We start from the raw sequence: 20,910 nt of genomic DNA, 5'->3' as shown, positions 1-20,910 counted from the left end.
CAGGCTTATGTCTAGGCAACAATGAATAGTTACATCTTCATAGTGTAGCACATACTGGCCGATAGTATATACCAAGTCTTATCTGTAACCTCAAAGGGCTTCATTCGCCTGCTGCTGATTGCACTATCAGATGTCCACATCCTCTTCACCTTCACCTTTTTAGACAACACAATAGGATCAGCATGGAAAAAAATAACAAAAGGGCTTATGGGAAAGTCTGCTGTTTCACATGCAATCAAGCTGCTTGCTATTAAGGGGGTTGTGTGATAGATAGCCTTCTCATTTAAGAGGCTGGTATTTCTCTTAGGAAGTCTGGTGTGAATACACTGTGCCTTTACCAACATAGGGCGTGCATACCAAGAACAATCAGCGGCTGAGGGTGTGTAACAAAATGAGAACTGTTCAGCAAACAGTATGAAAGTGTTGAGATGCTCTATTTATGTCTATTATAATTAAGCAATCCCAACAATACAATCATTTAATAAATGGTCAGTTTATATTAGAGGGAGGGTAACAGAATAGTAACCAGGAAGAAATACACAGAAAGAATTACTTTCCTAACCTATAACACTGAATAATAAATCTTAAGTCTAAATAATTTTCTGACAGTAAGACCATGGGTATATTAAATATATAAAGTTGAAAATCCAGTTATAAGATAAGCAAGGTGGTTTTACATAAGTACTGCTTGACAGAAATCTTATTTCCATTTCTTTGAAAAGTGTCTAAGATGTTTTAAAGGTTCAAAAACTTCTAAAAATAAAAAGAACTAGCCCATCTTTAGTTTATTTAACAGTTAAGAGAAGAGGGAAAGTAGTATTGAGATACTGCATTTTAAAAACCCTGGGCACGCAACACTTAAACAGACTTTGTTTTCATGATGTATCTTGAGTCTATATGACTATTAAGTTTTGTTTTCTCTGAATCAACTGAAACATGCTGGTTGGCAAGTGGAGCTGGCATTTACAACAAATGATACTGTTACACACCTGGTTTTCCTTGCTTAACCAACACCTGTACCAAGAGATGGCTTATCAGCAAGGAAACACAAAATGAAGGGAATCTTTTGGGAGCATGTCAGTTGTTAAAGTGCAATAGTGAAATAATCTATTCTACAGAAATAAAGCTAGTTAACTGTCAAGCTAATAAAAACTTAACACATTCGTGCTCAAATTCTCCTGAAACTGCAAATCCAATCCTATTTCTACAATTCAAGAGGTGTTATAGTCTCAAAACTTTATTTTGCCTAATAAAATTAATGCACCCTGTCATATGAGTGGAAAAGGAATTAATAAAAAGACTGCCACTTCAAAAGAGGCTGGAAATCATGGCTTAAACAATCAAAAACAATCTTACTATTTCAAAGCATATAAAATGGCTGTTAATGTATTTTGCTCCTAAATATTGCACATTAACAATGACCTAAAATACCTTATTCAAAAGGAATTTTGCACTGAATACATGAATACCAAGCCAAGTGGACTTTCATATGCCATGTTAAATCGCACCAGTTCCTACTCCTGCTGGTCATTAATTCCATTGGGCTTTCTGCCTAGAACTTTTTGCTTATTTAAGTATGCATTTCCCAGTTCATTACAAGAAATCCCTCTTGTTCCAAAAATAATAAAAAGTGCCTGGGGCATTACAGACAACATATTTCAGAGATAATGAGACTTCAGTGACATTTTACTTAAGAAAAATTCTGTTATAGAGAAATAATTTTGCAGATATAAAATGTAAACAACATACAACTGTCAGGAGCAGCACCATTCTTACACTATTCAACATCCACATCGTGTATTTTATTGAAAATCAGGTATTAAAAAAAATGAAAGACTCAGACTAAATAACTACCACTTATGCCTGCTCTGCTCAATATGAAGAAACAGTCCTTAGAAAATGATATCCTATATATGGCTGTGTGCTACTATTTTCAGATGAACGGTATATTGCTCATTTTATACATCACCTACAGAAATCTAAGTAGGCTTTGGAACCTCCCAACAGCTAGTATAAATATGATTATGCCACAGGTAGAATCAAATGGCCAGAAACACCCTGAGAACTGGTGCTCAACTGACTGACACTCTAACAGGAAACTGAATAGGTCCAAGGGCCCGAGGCTGCAGGAAAGAGAAAGACCAGACTCTAGATCATTGCTAGGACCTACAGCCTGAGTAGATTAACTCAGTGTATACAAAAACAGGCTCATAGCTAGTAAAGGTGAACCATCTGTTTATTTGCATTGAAATGTATTATTCATGAAGTATCCTCTTGACTTTATGTGATCATAAGCTTTGAGCATGCCACAAATTTGCAGAAAACACCATATTCTCTTACTGTACTGTTGGTGGGTGGGATATGGGGATAGCAAGGTGGTGGTAGACACCCAACACTTTCAAAGACATGCTCTTGAGTTATTCTGCCATTTAGATGATGGGGCTTTTGCCAAAATTCACATAGGATTACCTATCAATTGTATGGAACTAAATTAGAATTGGCAAGTAGCAAATATTGGAGGTTTTTTTTTTAAAAAACACGTTCATCATTTACAGTAGTTATTCCTGAATATAACTGGCTACAGGTTATTTTCCCTCACTCCTCTGGGGTTATTTCATTGATAAGCACATAACCCTAAAGGATAGCATCATGAACAAAACATTTGAAATAAATTCTAATAAAAAAACTATAAAATCTTAAATAATTCATGATATAGGCAAGTCACCACATAATAGTTGCTTTGATAAACAAAATCTTACAAATTCAGTAAAAAAAAAAAATCAGCAGCATAAGATAAAGCAAATATGCAAAAATTTTAAACCATGATAAAATAATTAGGTTTACATTATACAGTTAATTACAGCAAAAATACACAGTTCTGTTGCTGTTTTAAAACACAACTTAAGTTTTAAATTACATCACTTGAAATTAAAAAAAATAAACTACTTTACTACAAAATGAATTCTACATTTTTGAAAAATCACTCAAAAATAAGACCACTGAATTGTTTTCAAAGTAGTTCTATCAATGACTAAACAACTCCCCATCCCTCCCACCCCCCGAGGCCCAAGTAGTCATCTACAGCAGCCCAGAGGCCCAGCTGATGCTTCTAGACTGCTGTCTGTATCCGAGGCCAAAGTCGGATCTGTTGACATTGAAGACACATCATTGACAGATGATGATGATGATGGATGCTGAGAGCCATTGATCACTGCTGCACCTGTGCTATGAGAAACAAAACAGCAAATCAGTTGCAGACAGAGTTGCAGATCGAGCTACTTGTACTGTACTACCTCCAGTGGTCAATAATTTTTCTTTTGGTTTTAAAAGGCTCACTAAAAATAATCACAAATGATATACAACACAACACTAACTTGCAAACACTTTTCACTGCAAGCTACGAGGTGAGAATTTGGAAAATGTCTGGAAACCTGGACTCCTGCCCTTTCTACTGATTGTTCAATTTCAGACAAGAATTATTCAAGACAAGAACTGTCAACTCCAAGCCATATTTAGAAATAGTCCTACAGCAAGATTCATGAACTGGCTTCAGATTGTGTGTGAATAATACTGATAATACATGCAAAACTGTCTGTACTGCATTTTTGTTGTAGAGAGGATCTCAAGGGATGCATGACTCAAACAGTTAAAAAACTACAGCCCTAATAAATGTAAACTGGTGCAGCCACTATGGAAAAGAGTATGGAGGTTCCTCAAAAACTAAAATGAAAACTGCCATTCAGTTCAGTTGCTCAGTCATGTCCGACTCTTTGCGACCCCATGGACTGCAGCATGCCAGGCTTCCCTGTCCATCACCAACTCTCAGAGTTTACTCAAACTCAAGTCCATTGAGTCGGTGATGCCATCCCTTCTCCTCCCACCTTCCATCTTTCCCAGCATCAGGGTCTTTTCCAGTGAGTCAGTTCTTTGCATCAGGTGGCCAAAGTATTGGGAGTTTCAGCTTCAGCATCAGTTCTTCCAATGTATATTCAGGACTGATTTCCTTTAGGATGGACTGGTTGGATCTCCTTGCAGTCCAAGGGACTCTCAAGAGTCTTCTCCAACACCACAGTTCAAAAACATCAATTCTTCTGTTCTCAGTTTTCTTTATAGTCCAACTTTCACATCCATACATGACTACTGGAAAATCCAAGGCTTTAACTAGATGGAACTTTGTTGGCAAAGTAATGTCTCTGCTTTTTAATGAGCTGTCTAGGTTGGCCATAACTTTTCTTCCAAGGAGCAAGCGTCTTTTAATTTTATGGCTGCAGTCACCATCTGCAGTGATTTTGAAGCCCAAGAAAATAAAGTCTGTCATAGTTTCCCCATCTATTTGCTATAAAGTGATGGGATCAGATGCCATGATCTAAGTTTTCTGAATGCTGAGTTTTAAGTCACTTTTTCACTCTCTTTCACTTTCATCAAGAGGCTCATTAGTTCTTCTTCACTTTCTGCTTAAGGGTGGTGTCATCTGCATATCTGAGGTTGATATTTCTCCCAGCAATCTTGATTCCAGCTTGTGCTTCATCCAGCCCAGCATTTCTCATGATGTACTCTGCATGTAAGTTAACTAAGGGTGACAATACGCAATCTTGACACACTCCTTTCTGTATTTGGAACCATATGTTGTTCCATATCTAGTGCTAACTGTTGCTTCTTGACATGCATACAGATTTTTCAGGAGGCAGGTCAGGTGGTATGGTATTCCCATCTTTTTCAGAATTTTCCACAGTTTGTTGTGGTCCACATAGTCAAAAGCTTTGGCATAGTCAATAAAGCAGCAGTAGATGTTTTTCTGGAACTCTCTTGCTTTTTCAATGATCCAACGGATATTGACCATTTGATCTCTGTTTCCTCTGCCTTTTTTAAATCCAGCTTGAACATCTGAAGTTCACGGTTCACATACTGCTGAAGTCTGGTTTGGAGAATTTTGAGCATTACTTTACTAGCGTGTGAGATGAATGCAACTGTGTGGTAGTTTGAGCGTTCTATGCCATTGCCTTTCTTTGGGATTGGAATGAAAACTGATCTTTTCCAGTCCTGTGGCCAGTGCTGAGTTCTCCAAATTTGTTGGCATATTGAGTGTGGCACTTTCACAGCATCATCTTTTAGGATCTGAAATAGCTCAACTAGAATTCCATCACCTCCACTAGCTCTGTTCGTAGTGATGCTTCCTAAGGCCCACCCGACTTCGCATTCCAGGATGTCTGGCTCTAGGTAAGTGATCACAACACTGTGATTATCTGGGTCATGAAGATCTTTTTTGTACAGGTCTTCTGTGTATTCTTGCCACCTCGTCTTAATATCTTCTGCTTCTCTTAGGTCCATACCATTTCTGTTCTTTACTGTGCCCATCTTTGCATGAAAAGTTTTGAGGTTCCTCAAAAAACTAAAAAGAAAACTGCCATATGATCCATCAGTCCCACTCGTAGGCATATATCCAGACAAAACTATAATCTGCAAAGATACATGCACACCAGCATTCACTGCAGCACTATTCACAATAGCCAAGACACAGAAGCAGCCTGTATGTCCAATAACAGATCTATGGATACAGAAGATGTGGTACAAACACACACACACACACACCTTAGACATACTCAGCCATAAAAAATAACAGTGTGAACTGCAGCAATATGAATGGCCTAGAAATTATCATTCTAAGTCAGAAAAACAACTACCATATGACATCACTTATATGTGGACTCTGAAATATGACAAATGAATTTATCTATGAAATAGAAAAAGACTTACATAGAGAACAGACTGGTGGTTGGCCAAACAGGAGGGGTGAGGGAGGGTTGGACTGGGAGTATGAGATAGCAAAAGCAAACTACTGTATATATGTATAACTGAATCCCTTTGCTGTACACCAGCAACACAACATTGTAAATCAATTATACTTCAATAAAATTTTTTTATAAAACTACTACCCTAATAAAAAATGCTTCATGATATCTTCTCACTGTAAAGTACAAACCATTCTTCTGATACATCCTGTTTTAAAGCAAAAGCCAGGACAAAGATTAAAATCATTTTAATTCAAAGGATTCTTTGTCCAACTGTCCCATTTGGTTACATGACTTGCCAGAGCCACACAAGTGCTCTTGATAGGTAAACTCAGGTCTTGTTATTTCAGTTCTAATAAGTACTTGATAAATGTACATATGGACTTAATAAAGAGATAAAAGAAAGGGAGACTCTTTTCCTGTACCAAAAGTATAGCCTAACAAGCATTTCCTGGATTTTAAAAAGTAATAGGAATACTTAACCTACAGAAGAATTCTCACAGTGCAACTGGGTCAGGAAGAAGGAATGACATTATGGGGTGGGGAATATGACTCATCCAATAGATAAGAGCTTTTGAACTGTATGATCACTAAATAAGAATCATTCCAAATTTGAGTATATTAAATAATGCAAGTTATACAGAAGTTCTTAAGAACACATTTATGGAATAAAAAGCAACAGTTTTCAAACTGAGTAATAAAAATTTCTAGGGGTGAGTTTCAGGGACCCAAAGATGTTAAAACTTATCAAGTTGAAAACCACTGCTCCAGAACCCAGTATCTCAGTGTCTGCAATTATCCCCCCTTTCTGTCCAATGACAAGAAATAAAACATTTAAATATGAACGGTCCTCTGGGAGCTTGTCTTCAAGTCCAACAATGAATTAACTAGGGGACTTGGAACAGGCAAGTCTTTAGGGCACTGGGGCAGGGACTGGGAGACAAAGAATGGAACCTCAAGGGGCGGAGCAGGTGATGGGAGGTGGACTGGCAAAGGAGGTGCACAGGATGCTTCAGGCCTGACAGAAGACAGGAAAAGGAGATATGTGACAACCTAGAATTCTAGACCCAAGTCACAGTGAAATGATGATACTAAACTTTTACAAGTTCAATTCTGAGTATCATTTAGAGTCTTTCATCTACAGATTAAAATCATTTCAGAAAAAAAAAAGTTCAATTCGTACAACACTATAGGCTGCACCTTTTCTGACTAAAGAGTGCAGAATCCCATGGATAGCTTCAAAGACCTGTACTGAAACATTCAAATCATAAAAGTGTTTTATCACATATACTTTCTCATGCCTCTATTTTTTATCCAAATTTTATCCAAATTTCTTAATCTAATAAAAATTAAATTTTAAATGCATCATAAATTAAAGCTAACTTTTTAATCTGAAAATCAAATACCTAAGGAAAAAAAACTTGTTTATTTCGGACCTTTCAAGCAATATAGTAAATTCTCAGTAAATTCTCTGAATGGCAATAATATGGAAAAATCTTTATCTGTATCTCAAAGTCTTTAATTTCTGGATCTGATATCTTTAATTGCAGGTACCTATCACCTCCCTCTCTGTTACTCTCTACACACTCAAAGGCATGCAAACTCATTTTAATATTACCTAAACCAAAATAAAGACAAGAGGAAATCCAGGGGGCTAAATTATATATTTACTTTTTAAAATTAAAAGACTTTTTAAAGACAAAACAGTATTGTGAATTCCTGATATTTTGAGTAATTAAATATTGTTTCTTCTGTTTTTGCATATAATCAAGAACTGAGTATTTTTACAGCATTAATTTACTAACACTCTTCTTTGCAAGCTGTCACTAAGAATCCAGAAAATGTCTAGAAACTTGTAGTCCTGTCCTTTCACTGACTTACTTTGTCACTAAAATTAAGGCTGTCTAGGATTCAAATTTTTCATTTATAAATTAAGAACAAATACAACTGCTGTATCTATCTCATGAGATGATTAAGTTTACTCAAACATTTGACACAATGTACCACTGATTGGGATATTATGCTAAAGTATAAAACTCTCCTAAATAACGGATTTTTCAAATCCCATTTGAGCCTCCGTCATGAACAATTCACTTATATGACTACTGCATATCAATTACAAAGCCAATTAATTAACTCAATTATAAAAAAAGCATTTATAACAGACCCTTTGTTACAATTAATTGTATCTATAAGCTGTTGAAACCAATTTATATTTTCAAGAGAATCTATATTATAATTTGGAAGGTTGTATTTCTGATCAAGGATTTAAAATACAAAGAATTAAAATATAAGCAAAAATGTCATAGAAAGCTACAAAAATTATTTAAATATATGTTTAGAGTACAAAAAACTGGGCACCTGAAACTACAGTCATAAACCTTACTTCATAAACAAGATGCTAGATATGATATCCAATTTTTTTCTTAGAATTATTGTATAAGAGTTTTAGAAGGATGACACAGTTTTACTCTAATTCGAGACCTATCAGTTGAAACAGTATTCTTCAAGACTCAGCTCAAATTTAATCTCTCCCTAATCTTTGTCCCCAGAAGTCTCTGCTGCCAGCCAGAGACCAAACTGGATGCTGGAAAAACCATGCCCTCTTGAAGTTACTGATAAAAAACATGGCTTCAAGTATTCACTTTTCTACACAAAAGATTTGTAGTCTTGTATCATTTAACTTTTCTAAACTGTTTCCTCATCTGTAAAATGTGCATTACAATCCCTTCCTCAGGGTTTTCCACGGCTGAATGAAATGAAGTACAAAAATTACCTATGTCTATCATGTGGTATGTACTTACTATGTACATGCTGTCATCTAACTTTTCCCTTAAATTCTTCATGCTTTTACAAGTACTAAAAGTTAATATGAGCTTATGATAAAAGAAAATGTTTAACTCATACAAAGCAACATTCTTAAGAGAGAGAATACCTTCTGACAACAGTTTTAACAACAATGCCAACAACAAAAAAGGTTTTAAATTTCAGTTCTTCAATGGGATGTCAGTATCACAGAAAAAGATACGTATTTTATGAAGTCAGTTACTGATATATTAGTACAATGTATTGATAGAACAGTGTGCCAGTGCTTTCAAATTTAACCACAGAAATTGTACTCATTATACTTACTAAACTTTGGATACTAACGGTAGTAAATACGGAAAGAACTGAAAGTTTCAGACCACTGAAGATTACAACACAAGAAGTGAACTGTAATCATAACTAAGCTTATATTGTAACCAACCTAAAGGAGAGGGCTGCCCTCGTATAACTCCATTCTTGGTTCTTTCCTCCAAGTCCATAACTTCTTTGTATATCAATTCTGAAAAAGAGGTAAATAAAAATTTTTCAAAGTCTGAGAGGCAATCTCTCAAGATATGTATATGTTAAGTAAAAAAATTTTCACACACATAAAATACTTCAAATAGTGTCCTTGCAATGGTAGAAGGTTGAAAAGTGTCAACCAGAGGTTCAAAGGTGTTATTAACAATTTATTGATCCTCAACCACGAACTATATTGAAAGAAAAAAAATTTCTGCTGTAATATTCCAAAAGTTAGATTAAGACAGATCTGAGGTTAGAAGTTTTATCTTCTATACTCCACCAGGACTTTACATTATATCATTCTATATTACAAATATTCATTTAATTCTCTCAATGAGGGCTTGAATCAAATTTGTCTTACTAACTTCTATTTCCCAAGGCCTGGCATAGAGCATAGTACACTGTAGATACTTACCCAGATACCTGTTAAAAGATACAAATGCAAGAGTATATGGAACCATTTTTAATCAGAAGAGAATACAAATACATTTTCATTAAAGAAAAACAATCAGGTAACTATACTTCAACACCTTCTGAGTTGAAGCATGGCGTATTATTACTGTACAGATTTCTTCACGAGAATCTTGTTCCTTAATTAGGATTCTGGATGGTGGGTGGATGGCTGGCAGGACTACTCCAACTGAGGAGAAACAGCAGATACTGCTCTGTAGTGTATTTGTCCCCTGCCCTGTGTTCTACTACACAATCTGATGTCAAATGTGATGTGCCTTATGAGTCTGACTGTCAACGTAAGACCTTTCTGGAGTATGCTAACATTGCCATTATTCTTCTCAGGTCATAAAGTTCTTTGAGGACTGCATAAAAGCAATGATTGCTCTTCTGAGAAAAATGAATAAACAAAAAATGTTGCACAGAGTTTCAATGAGTCTGTAATTCATTTAACTAAATGAATTAAAACATTTGATAAATTAAAACAATTAAAACGTTTGATAAATGATTTCTGATCACAGGGTATGGCAATATTCATGTTGATAATAAGGTAAAATAAGTGGATATGTTGGGATGAACAAGAGCTGGAGACACCGAAGTCTGCTTGCGATAGCAACCTACTTGGGCTAGGAAGAAGAAAAATAGGAAGTCTTTTGATACAGGCAAGAATGGGAGATGTTTTTAAGAAACAAAAAGGAATACTAAGCATTCCAGATAGGAGAATTAAAGAGAGAGACAGATAAAACAGTTATCTCTTCGTAAAAAGGGACTAAAGCAGAAGAACCAAAACTAATCAGGGGTACTAAGTAGACAGACTAATCTGTAGTTACTGGCTTTGGCAATGAATTTTTTCTGTTATGATGCTAAAAAGGGAGTTTGCAGGTAACTACTAAACTGCATTTGGGTAGGAGAAAGAGATATAGAACAAAAATAAGTATGTTTAAAGTAATCAAAAATCCTAGAAATATACAAATGAAAATACTGTTTCATTGATTTTTAGACGTACTTTTTTCAGTTAGCTTAATGGTGCAGTACAGCTGGCACTGTTTTCTCTTTCTTGGTGGTATATCATAGTGTGTTTCACAACTGGGGGCCTATTAAAATTTCACAAAATATCATATATGTTTACTGTAAATGTAATGATATATAAAATATCAGGTTAGATATTTTAATACCTACTCTGATCCATAGTTTCTATACTCTTGTATATTACATATTACACAGACAGATGCACTAGGTTCTACCTAATTCTATCATCTTGGTGGGCTCTACAGAACCTTATTAATACTATATGGCTCCCAAGTCAACTGAGGGAAAACTTAATTTCTGATTATTCCAAAGGAAGAATCAACTTCATTCCTCCCAAATAAACCTGTAAATGGATTGCCTGCTTTGGTTTACACCTCCCCAGTCCCTTTTGCCTTCCAAGTATTTAGGTTCTTAGCTCTTAATAACATATCTTCTGTCCACCTGATTTTAAGTGACTTCTCCAAAGTCATGCAGATACAAAACTGGTCAAAATATTACATGACAACAATATAAATAGAAGCAAAAGAGATCTAAAGGCAACTTGGCCCAAATGTCCCAGGGAATCTTTTAAAGAAAGAAATACTTTAACATTTCCATGACTTTCAAAGCATTATTAATATTCAACCAAAGTAAAAAAAAAAAAACTATTCTATTAGATATGCAAAGATTAAAAACTACCTCACTCTGTTGATGAGGGTGGGGATAAAAGACATTCCCATACAATGCTGATGTGAGTGTAAACTGTTACAATCTCTTCAGAGAGTAATTAGAAACAGCTAAAAATATCCTTTGGCCCAGCAAATCTCCTTGTAAGATTTTTCTCACAAGCATATTCTCAGATGTGCACAAGAATACTACAGAGTTGATTGTAAGAACAGACTAGACCCAGCTTAAATGCTCTTCAAATGGTTGTTAGAACAACACTGTGACACAGCCGCACAGCACATCACTAACCAGCTATTAAAGCAGATGAGCCAGGTGTATGGAGCAAGAGGGAACAATCTCTAAAATACACGATAACATCAACAAAGCAACTGTGAGTTGTATCCAACTGTATGTGATTAAAACAGGGTGGGACAGGAGAAAGGGGAGACATCAAACACACAGGTTTGTGTATTTGCAGACTATGAAAGAATATTAACGTTCCTGAAAGTACAAACGTGCCTTTGTCTGGGGTGGGGAACATAAGGCATTAAGTTAGTGAAGGAAGGAGGTTTAATTTCTACTTCTGCAAAATATTTTAAATCATAGTATCAAATATCAGTTATGAATAACAGAAATTATCTTTCATCTCCCTAAAATGATGAATAAATAGCATAGAAAGCCAGAGCTTTCTCAGCTTCATCTTGAAGAATCTGGTGAATGTTACCTTTCCACTCTTCTATTGTGTGTTCCCTTTCATCTAACTGCTTGTCAGGTATCTTTGGTGGTGGCTGAAAAACAAGGCAACAAAAATTGAGTCAGTTTATTCAAAGTATATAAATTCCTTACAATTACTTGAAATATTAACCATGCAGAAGGCCTTGGAAAAACACACCATTATACTAAGATTGATCAATGATCAATGGTGATTTTGTGTAGACAGACTAATTTGGGAAGACTCCATGACAGGAAAAAAGATGCTTGTCTTTTTTTTCCTTGTTTTTGCAGCTATTATATTTTATTTACATCATAGAATTGTGCTATGCTTTGGACAGAATAATTTGTTTACAACAAAGTTGTTTTCTCAAAGTGCTCAACAAAATAGTTCAACTTACAAGGTAATAAAGCAAAAAGGCAAGAAACAATGGGACAGAAGCTTATTTTGTGTAGGAGGTACTTGGATATGTTCATTCTCTAAAGAATTTTTCAGGCAAAAACAGTAAGCACCATCATCATTTATTTATAGTTTTATTTAAAATTAAAAAAATATACCCCAAACCTAACTTCAACTCTAACTCTAAGAGTACAACATATTCTTCAAACATTCAGAAAAGAACTTACAGCTTCTGCTTCAGAAGGATCATACCAGACATTGATATATGGGTGCTGAAGAGCTTCATCTACAGAAATCCTTTTAGATGCATCAATTACCAGCATTTTGGATAACAAATCCCTTGCCTGACTGGCTGCAAAAATAGTGAGATGTTTATGTACACGTATCTCATAAGGTTTTAAAATTATCAATAAATTTCAGAAACCTGAAATTATCATTTACTAAAAAATGCTTTAAAAAGAATAGATTTGACTATAAAATTAGATCATACATATGATTAAAAATATAACTAAAAATAAATAAAACCTCACACTGTTCCATTACTCAGAAATAATGTTGAATTATGTCCCATAAGAATATAAATAAACCCCCATATACCTCCTCCACAAACACCCACCTACCCACAATGGAATTAAAGATAATATTTTTAAAAGTACCTTTAAGTTTGTTGTGTTCCGAGTCAGCTGGGAAAAGTACATCAGGGAAGAGTTTCTCAAAGCTATATCCAGCATATTTAGGTCTGTTTTCAACATAAGTCCTTACTGTTGGTTGTAGTTTCTTCATAAATTCAGGACATGGTGTTCCAAGCTGCTCAATAACTTTATTCCATTGATCAATATCTAGTATCAAGTAGCTAAGAAAAATACTGTGTATCTAATGTTCAACATATTAGTCATATCCATGTTAAAATAACAAGATAATAGTAATTTAAAATTCTAAGAAAGAATGTGGCAGTTATAAATCTTATAGCCACCTTGCAAAAGGCAATGACTATAGGTGGACAAAAAGAATCAATAACAAGCTTTGTTAACTTTATTTATTATGTGCATGTGTGTGTCTACTAATACTGATTTTATCATAAAAATGGAAGCTTAAACTCACAAATTCCAAATACAAATGATGAGTGGCTCAAAGAAAAATGGTAATTACTACCCATATAGACTCTAAATGTAAACTGGACACAATTTTGAACATAGAATTTGCTTTTTCCTCTAGCTTATCAGAAAATGTGACTGCATTTCTGAGACGATAAGAAATATTTATCATCTGTCCTGCTTTTCCGAGTTTTCTAAACTAACAGAAAATAACCAGTAGCAATAAAAATGATGGCATTTCTTTTTGCCATTCTTTGTTTAGCTTATGTTAACTAAAATATTTTAAAGCTCTGAAATCTGAAAAAATGACTCACTATTTTGGTTAAGGTATAAGGCTAGATATTCCCTGGTTTCTTTCCTCCTAGTCTTTAAGTCTTTATACTTCAAGTGCTCCCTGTGGATTAAGACCTAAAACTTTCTTACTGTAACCCAGTGAATATGATTTCTCTTCTTCTTCTTAAAACAATTCTAAGTGTCACTAGTTGATAGACACATATCACTGTTACTATAAATATCAGAAGTAGTCAGATGAACAAAAATCACGAACCCAAATCTACTCATCACCATATACAACTATTACTGCTGAAACTCTCAGATGAAAAGATCAGTATGTTATGTTGAGAAATGAGACAACAACCGAAAGACATAGAACACATAGAACATTAACAAAAAAGAAGGTGGGGAGGACAAAACAAAAGGATGACCAGAACAACAATTTCAAAATTTATATTATGTCCTAAGTACTTCTAGACTTACTCAAGTGTATAATTATTAGAAAAATTTAATGCAAGCCATGATTTTTGATTTAGGTTAAATAAATCAACTCAAAGCCAACAAGTAATTGTGGATAATTAACTTGAGTAGTTTTCAGAATTAACAAATGAGACAACCAATGAGGGAAAGGAAAGTCTATGTCAAATAGCAGGTGGTATTTTGAAAGAGTAATTTAACAATACTTTCTTATTAGGGAGAGACAAAATACATTATACCTGATCAAGCTGAAGTGATGTCATACATTTTGACCTTTAGAAACTACATTTTAGGCCAAAGATAAGGATACGATCTGTACCTGGGAACAAAACACCACCTTTGATCATTTCTCCCATGATGCACCCAACTGACCAAATGTCAACTGAAAACAAAATGCAATGACATTAACATAAAGATTTTGGTTAAAATAAAAAAAATATATAAACATTAAAAAAAATCACGCACACCATGTATACTTCAAAATTAAAGAAAGCAGTATAAAATAAAAATGAGTGACAGTGAATGTGCTCTAACTACCAGCAGAGACTGTATGTCCTACTGCCAAATGCAGCCTACGAACATTACAGGACTTTTTGAACTATAACAGCCACAAACTTTACATCTGTTTTAAAAAACCCCACATGTATGAATGCACACTATATTCATTTTCATTAGAGAACATAAGGAAGTTCATCACCTAACTAATCAAACTGCTGCAGCAGCACAAGGATACAGTCCCTTCCTGGAAAGAGGATTTTGTGGCAAACCATTTCTCCCATAATGCACCCCACAGACCATAAATCCACTATATGTTTGCAGCACAAAAGAAGGAAAAGCAAAGCAAAAGGTCGTTAAAATCAAAGAAGCATAATATGACTGCATTATATAAAAACTGCAAAACATCACAGAAAGAAAAAAATGACTTTAATTTTAGCTAATGGAATAATTTAAAACAAAATATTTTTCAAAAGGCTTTGATTCACAAAAGCAAACGTGAAGTGTAGCCTTTTAGCTACATATCTAATTTAAAGGGAGAGCTATGCACAGAAATCACATGATTTTAAAACCTATAGTTTCCCCCTGAAAATTTACTCATAAAATATGAAAAAGAACCAACACATATTTATAAATAAGGCTGAAAATGTACATGAGGTACCAAAATTTAAAAAATAAAATCCTGATACTATTTGGAGGCGTAACTGTGCATTATACTCTCTCTTTAAGTAAAATAAAAGAAGAAAAAAGCATGAGCAGAAAGTCTAGCGTATTAAAATATTTAACAGAAATAATGTTTCTATGAATAATTACAGTTAAAAAGTTAACCTAAAGGTCTTCAGAAATTTTCAAGTTGGAGTTCATAAATTTGTTTTGAGAAGTGCTATGTCTACTCTGAACAGAAAATCATTTGTCTTTTTGGCAACACCATATTGCATTTACTCTACTATCCCAAAAGGAACAAGTACATAGAGAATGAACAAATAATCAAGAAAACACAGCAAAAAAAGTACATTTCACGTTTTCCACCTAAAGTGTTTTAAACTTATAGAACTAAACCACTTTTGGTTTGTTTCGGCTGAACACAAATTTGTTATCTACAGAGTCGCCTTACTCACTGGCCCTTTATTTTGGCCACACAGGATGACCAGGGACTGAACCTGTGTACCCTGTGGTAGAAGTATGAGTCTTAACCACTGGACCACCAGGGAAATCCTGTGACGCTTGTTAATTTTAAATAAGAGTTCCAACCAATGTTGAAAAGAATGTGCCAGACACAGAAATGAGCAATTTGAGGATCTCCACCTATTTCATTAAAACTAACCACATACCCTGACACTTTATATTTTTGGGTTTGAAAACAGATAAAAAGAGTAGGTGCTTACAGTTTAATACAAGAGGGGGAAGAATCAGCAATTTGAAGGGAAAGTTTTAGAAACTTGCATTTGTTTTTGAAGTCTGAAGACTTCAATTCTTTTAACAGCAAAAGAACAAAAGGGCAGGAATAGATGTTACAGATGTACCTTTAACCATGCAGGATGACTTGCAAACTTAAAATCTGTACTTTCTAATATGCTCATAAGGAGACGATTAGTTCATTACAGAATTTTAGGAGCTATATTTAGGAATAAATTTTGGAAATCCTGTGGAACTAAAGTTTCTCTAAAATTTCACATTAGAATACATACAAATCTTTTTGTATCTATGGCATAATTCAACCTCCAATGATAAAATTTTATTATTTTTTATTTCATTCATTTATTTATTTTCCAAGGATAAAATTTTAGAGGGAAAGTTAATTTTCACCTATCAGTTCAGAGAAAATTTTTTTCCAGGGTTTTCATTTTTGGCAAAAATCTATTACAACAATTTTTCCTTGTGGATTTTATAGAGAATAGCAAGCTTTAGTTAAATATCGAGGACACAATTTATGTACATAATCTTGAGAAAAACATATTTTAAAACATTTCAAAAGCTGCAAGCATGAGAGGCTATTGCAAGCATTGTCTGGGCTAATGAAGACTTTCCTCAGAATATGAAAAGACTGATTCAGACATAAAAAGAGCTTTACAAGTCTAACTGCTTAGTCTATTTGGCAGTTTAAATATATCCCATTATCTCATTTTGCAAAAAGCTTTGAGGGTAGCTTGCAATAAAAGACACATATATAAAATAAAGTTGTTAAAACAGGTGTAGGATGGGTGAGAGGTGTCACTAAAAGGTGGAAGTTCTTATGTTTAACCTTGCTGGCTAATGTAGTTATCAATATTAAGCATTATATTTGACTCAGTTTCCTGGAGCCAAAAAAAAAAAAAAAAAGAATGCAATAAAGTGGACCTATATAATTCTTATCTAAGAAAGGAAAGTATGTCAACTATTTATATGATAGTTTTTCTTGGTGCTAATTTCTACTAGGGAGCGCCTAAGATCACAATTCTAAGACAAAGTGACACACTGCACATTATTTATGACAATCAGTGGTTTTACAGCAAATACAAAAACAATGATCATGTTGTCACTTGAAATAGTAATTCTCCAAGTAAAAAAAAGAGAGTCTAATACTAAATCTATCTCACTGGATTTTACAGGGTATAAGACAATTTTAGGTAAAGAGTAAGACAACAGAACAGCATGTTTATTTAAGAACCAAAGAATAATACTGATAATAAATGTTTAAAGTGCTTTTAACTAGCTCAGATAAGAATATTAAGCTAAAACCCTCACTTCAAAGTTATCTCTTTTAGAAAAAAAGAATCCTCAAAACTGATCTGATACAGTTTCCTGATTCAGAGTAAACTGCTGTTTCAGAGCCTTTTGCTAGAAAAAATGTGTAGGTCCTACTTTATGAAGTATTTTGAATTATCACATTAAAAAAGTTAAAGTCAATAAAATCCTGGGGAGACTTATTCATCTTCCAAATGGCTGAGATTCAGCAAAATTTCTTAGGTATAAATATGTGTATGTATAACATTTTTTAAAAATTCATGAACTACATGCCTGATCATTTTCTTCAACCTAATTCTAGTGTTAATTTATGTAACTGGCTATATTCGCACATAGTAATGCCATTTCTTTAAGGCGGGACACAAGGGCTTTGATGAAACACCGTTTCCTCTGAAAGGTCACCTTAAATTAATTATCCATCAGCTTTGCAGAACAGCCTTATTGTAGCTCTTAAAGTTTGCACTAAGTGCTGCTGCTTTAATGTCACGGGACAGGAAATGTGTGCGAATATTATTAACGCAAACTAAGATCATCACCACTGAAGATATGGGTCCACCATATACTTCCTTGAGTCCATGTTAGAATCCTCATTTTCACGTTACAGGCAAGAAAATGGTATGTATTCTATATAGGCATTCTGTTACAGGGGCCATGGTAAAAAATTCTTTATCTGATGGTTGTATTGATGATTATGCATTTGAATTTAAATAAACAGTGGCCCCAAGTTTTTCCAAACATTTATGACAAAATTTGTAGTTCTTCCAGACTCTTGATAAACATTTCAAACAGTGATAATTTTCTTTATGCATTGCAATTTAAGTATTTACATAAGAAATCTGATAAAAGCACATAAATCTGAACAGAATTTCAAGTAAATAGTGTTTGCTGACCGTTTTCTTTGTAGCCCATGCCTAGGATGACCTCAGGTGCTCTGTAGTAGCGAGTCACTACGTAAGGTGTCATCATAAAACTAGTTCCTGCAGTCCTGGCCAGTCCAAAGTCAAGAATCTTCAAAGTGCAGTCTGATTTTACTACTATATTACTGGGCTTTAAGTCCTTCAAAAATAAAAATACAAAAAATGACTGCTATGATATAAGCAAATATTTTGCAGTCCACACGTTATGAATGAGATCACTTACAAAACAATTCATGCTAATTGTTCATTTTTCTCAAACTGTAATTGTTACCACTGCACAGATTCATCATAATAGGCAAATTTGAGAAACTAGCTTGATAGCATTTTCCATTTACAAATACATATAGTAGTTATTAGAAGTTAGTAATGTTGTATTTGCTAGAAAATATGATTAGCTAGACACTTTCAATCAAGGGGTATAAAAGTGATTTGGAATGGCATCTCAAAGCTCACGTAAGAACTTTTTATGGTTAAATAAAGAGAGAATCATAAGTTAGCATTTATATTCACTTGTACACTAAATTACTAGCTTTTAAAATTCTTATTTTAATATCACAATAAGCTTTATATAGATATTATTTATCAACAATAGGCCATTCTACGTCAACCCAATCACACGTCATTTGACTTTTGAAATAGGCAGATGTTCAACTCTGAAGGACCAAAGTAATCATTATCAGTTTTCCCATCACTGTTTTCTCACCCAAAATCATACAAATTTGTTCACACAATTTTTGACTGCCCACAGAGGTAGGACATCATTGTCCTGGTGCCATTAGTCCATAAAGTTACTTGCTGCTGATGCTACTATGTAACATCTGTGAAGAATTACCCACGTGAACCCAACCTCAAGGAATTCTATGCTACGATCATAAAAAGGCATCAGCATAAATACTCAAGGCTTCAAGTTCAACCCATCCTGCCTTTTAGCTACCATGAATCCTATTATGAATGGAGAGACCAAAAAAAGCAGGCCTATAATTCACATATATTGAATATCAATGATTAATGGTACAGAAAACTGGCCTGAAAAATAATGATTAATTACTCTTGCAATGTGTATATATAGCAAAACATGTATATTGTCTTTGGCCTATTTTGATAGGCAGTCATAGACGGATTTAGAAGATATGTCACCTATTTGTTGTTGCTATTCAGCTGCTAAGCTGTGTCTGACTCTTTGCAGCCCTATGGACTACGGCATGCCAGGCTCCTCTGTCCCCCACTATCTCCCAGAGTTTGCTCAAACTGATGTCTATTGAGTCGGTAATGCTATCTAACCATCTCATTCTCTGCAGCTCCCATCTCCTTTGCCTTTGATCTCTCCCAGCACCAGGGCCTTTTCCAAAGAGCTGGCTCTTCGCATCAGGTGGCCAAAGGACTGGAGTTACAGCTTCAGCAACAGTCCTTTCAATAAATATTCAGGGAGGATTCTCCTCTATGGCTGACTGGTCTGACCTCCCTGCAGTCCAAGAGACTCTCAAAAGTCTTCTCCACAGCACCACAATTCAGTGCTCAGCCTTCTTTATGGACCAACTGTCACATCTGTACATGACTACGGGAAAAACCATAGCTTTGACTAGATGAACCTTTATCAGCAAAGCAACGTCTCTACTTTTTTAATACGCTGTCTAGGTTTGTCATGTCATTTATAGGTTTTATCAAATTGAAAATAAATATCATACTAACACATATATATGGAATTTAGAAAGATGGTAATGATAACCCTATATGCAAAACAGAAAAAGAGACACAGATGTACAGAACAGACTTTTGGACTCTGTGGGAGAAGGCGAGGGTGGGATGTTTTGAAAGAACAGCATGTATATTATCCATAGTGAAACAGATCACCAGCCCAGGTGGGACGCATGAGACAAGTGCTTGGGCATGGTGCACTGGGAAGACCCAGAGGAATCGGGTGGAGAGGGAGGTGGGAGGGGGGATCGGGATGGGGAATACATGTAACTCCATGGCTGATTCATGTCAATGTATGACAAAACCCACTGAAATGTTGTGAAGTAATTAGCCTCCAACTAATAAAAATAAATGGAAAAAAACAAACAGACAAAAATAAATAAAATAAAAATAAATATCAACAGGCTTACTGGAACAGAAGATGAACATTTTTATTATTGCTATCCTATAAATATGTGGTCATTATTTCCAAAATGCAATATTTCAGCAAAGAAACACTGCATGTTCAAAAATAAATATTATGAGCTTTGACACTATTTCAAAGTTTATCATGTTGGTTAATGATTCAATGGCTCACTGTAGTACTGAATTCTAGTCTAGGAATAAGATTTCAACCTTAAACACTTTACTTTGGAAGAGTTAAGACAAAATAAAAAAATTTTTTAAATAGTCATTTTTTGTTAAGGGAAAGAAACTTTCAAAAAAGAATATCATCTGAAATTCATCCTTGTATATCAATACGTATGGGCTTCCTAGTGGCACAGTAGTAAAGAATATGCCTGCCAATGCAGGAGATGCAGGTTCAATCCCTGGGTCAGGAAGATCCCCCTGGAGTAGGAAATGGCAATCCACTCCAGCATTCTTGCCTGGAAAATTCCATGGAC

General features: G+C 34.7%; 1 protein-coding gene across 6 annotated transcripts in view; it reads right to left on the bottom strand.

The window, feature by feature from the left end:
* Positions 1-770: 770 nt before the first annotated feature.
* MAPK8 (mitogen-activated protein kinase 8) overlaps positions 771-20,910 on the bottom strand; it is a 90,392-nt gene continuing 70,252 nt past the window's right edge. For 3 of the 6 annotated variants that reach the window (XM_070470995.1, XM_070470994.1, XM_020916270.2), the window contains 7 exons: positions 18,305-18,470; positions 14,929-15,000; positions 13,008-13,190; positions 12,579-12,703; positions 11,965-12,028; positions 9,037-9,114; positions 771-3,220 (listed from right to left, as the gene is read on the bottom strand). In XM_070470995.1, the coding sequence (XP_070327096.1) occupies positions 3,075-3,220; positions 9,037-9,114; positions 11,965-12,028; positions 12,579-12,703; positions 13,008-13,190; positions 14,929-15,000; positions 18,305-18,470 (834 nt within the window). In that variant the 3' untranslated portion in view covers positions 771-3,074. Of the gene's footprint in view, positions 3,226-9,036; positions 9,115-11,964; positions 12,029-12,578; positions 12,704-13,007; positions 13,191-14,505; positions 14,578-14,928; positions 15,001-18,304; positions 18,471-20,910 lie in introns of all 6 variants that reach the window. The other 3 variants (XM_020916266.2, XM_020916269.2, XM_070470997.1) reach the window with 2 other exon arrangements.

The sequence above is a fragment of the Odocoileus virginianus genome, chromosome 7, assembly GCF_023699985.2.
Source record: "Odocoileus virginianus isolate 20LAN1187 ecotype Illinois chromosome 7, Ovbor_1.2, whole genome shotgun sequence".
In the NCBI taxonomy this organism is placed as follows: domain Eukaryota; kingdom Metazoa; phylum Chordata; class Mammalia; order Artiodactyla; family Cervidae; genus Odocoileus; species Odocoileus virginianus.
Note: the sequence above shows the minus strand (reverse complement) of the source record. Positions and strands in the feature narration are given on the sequence as shown.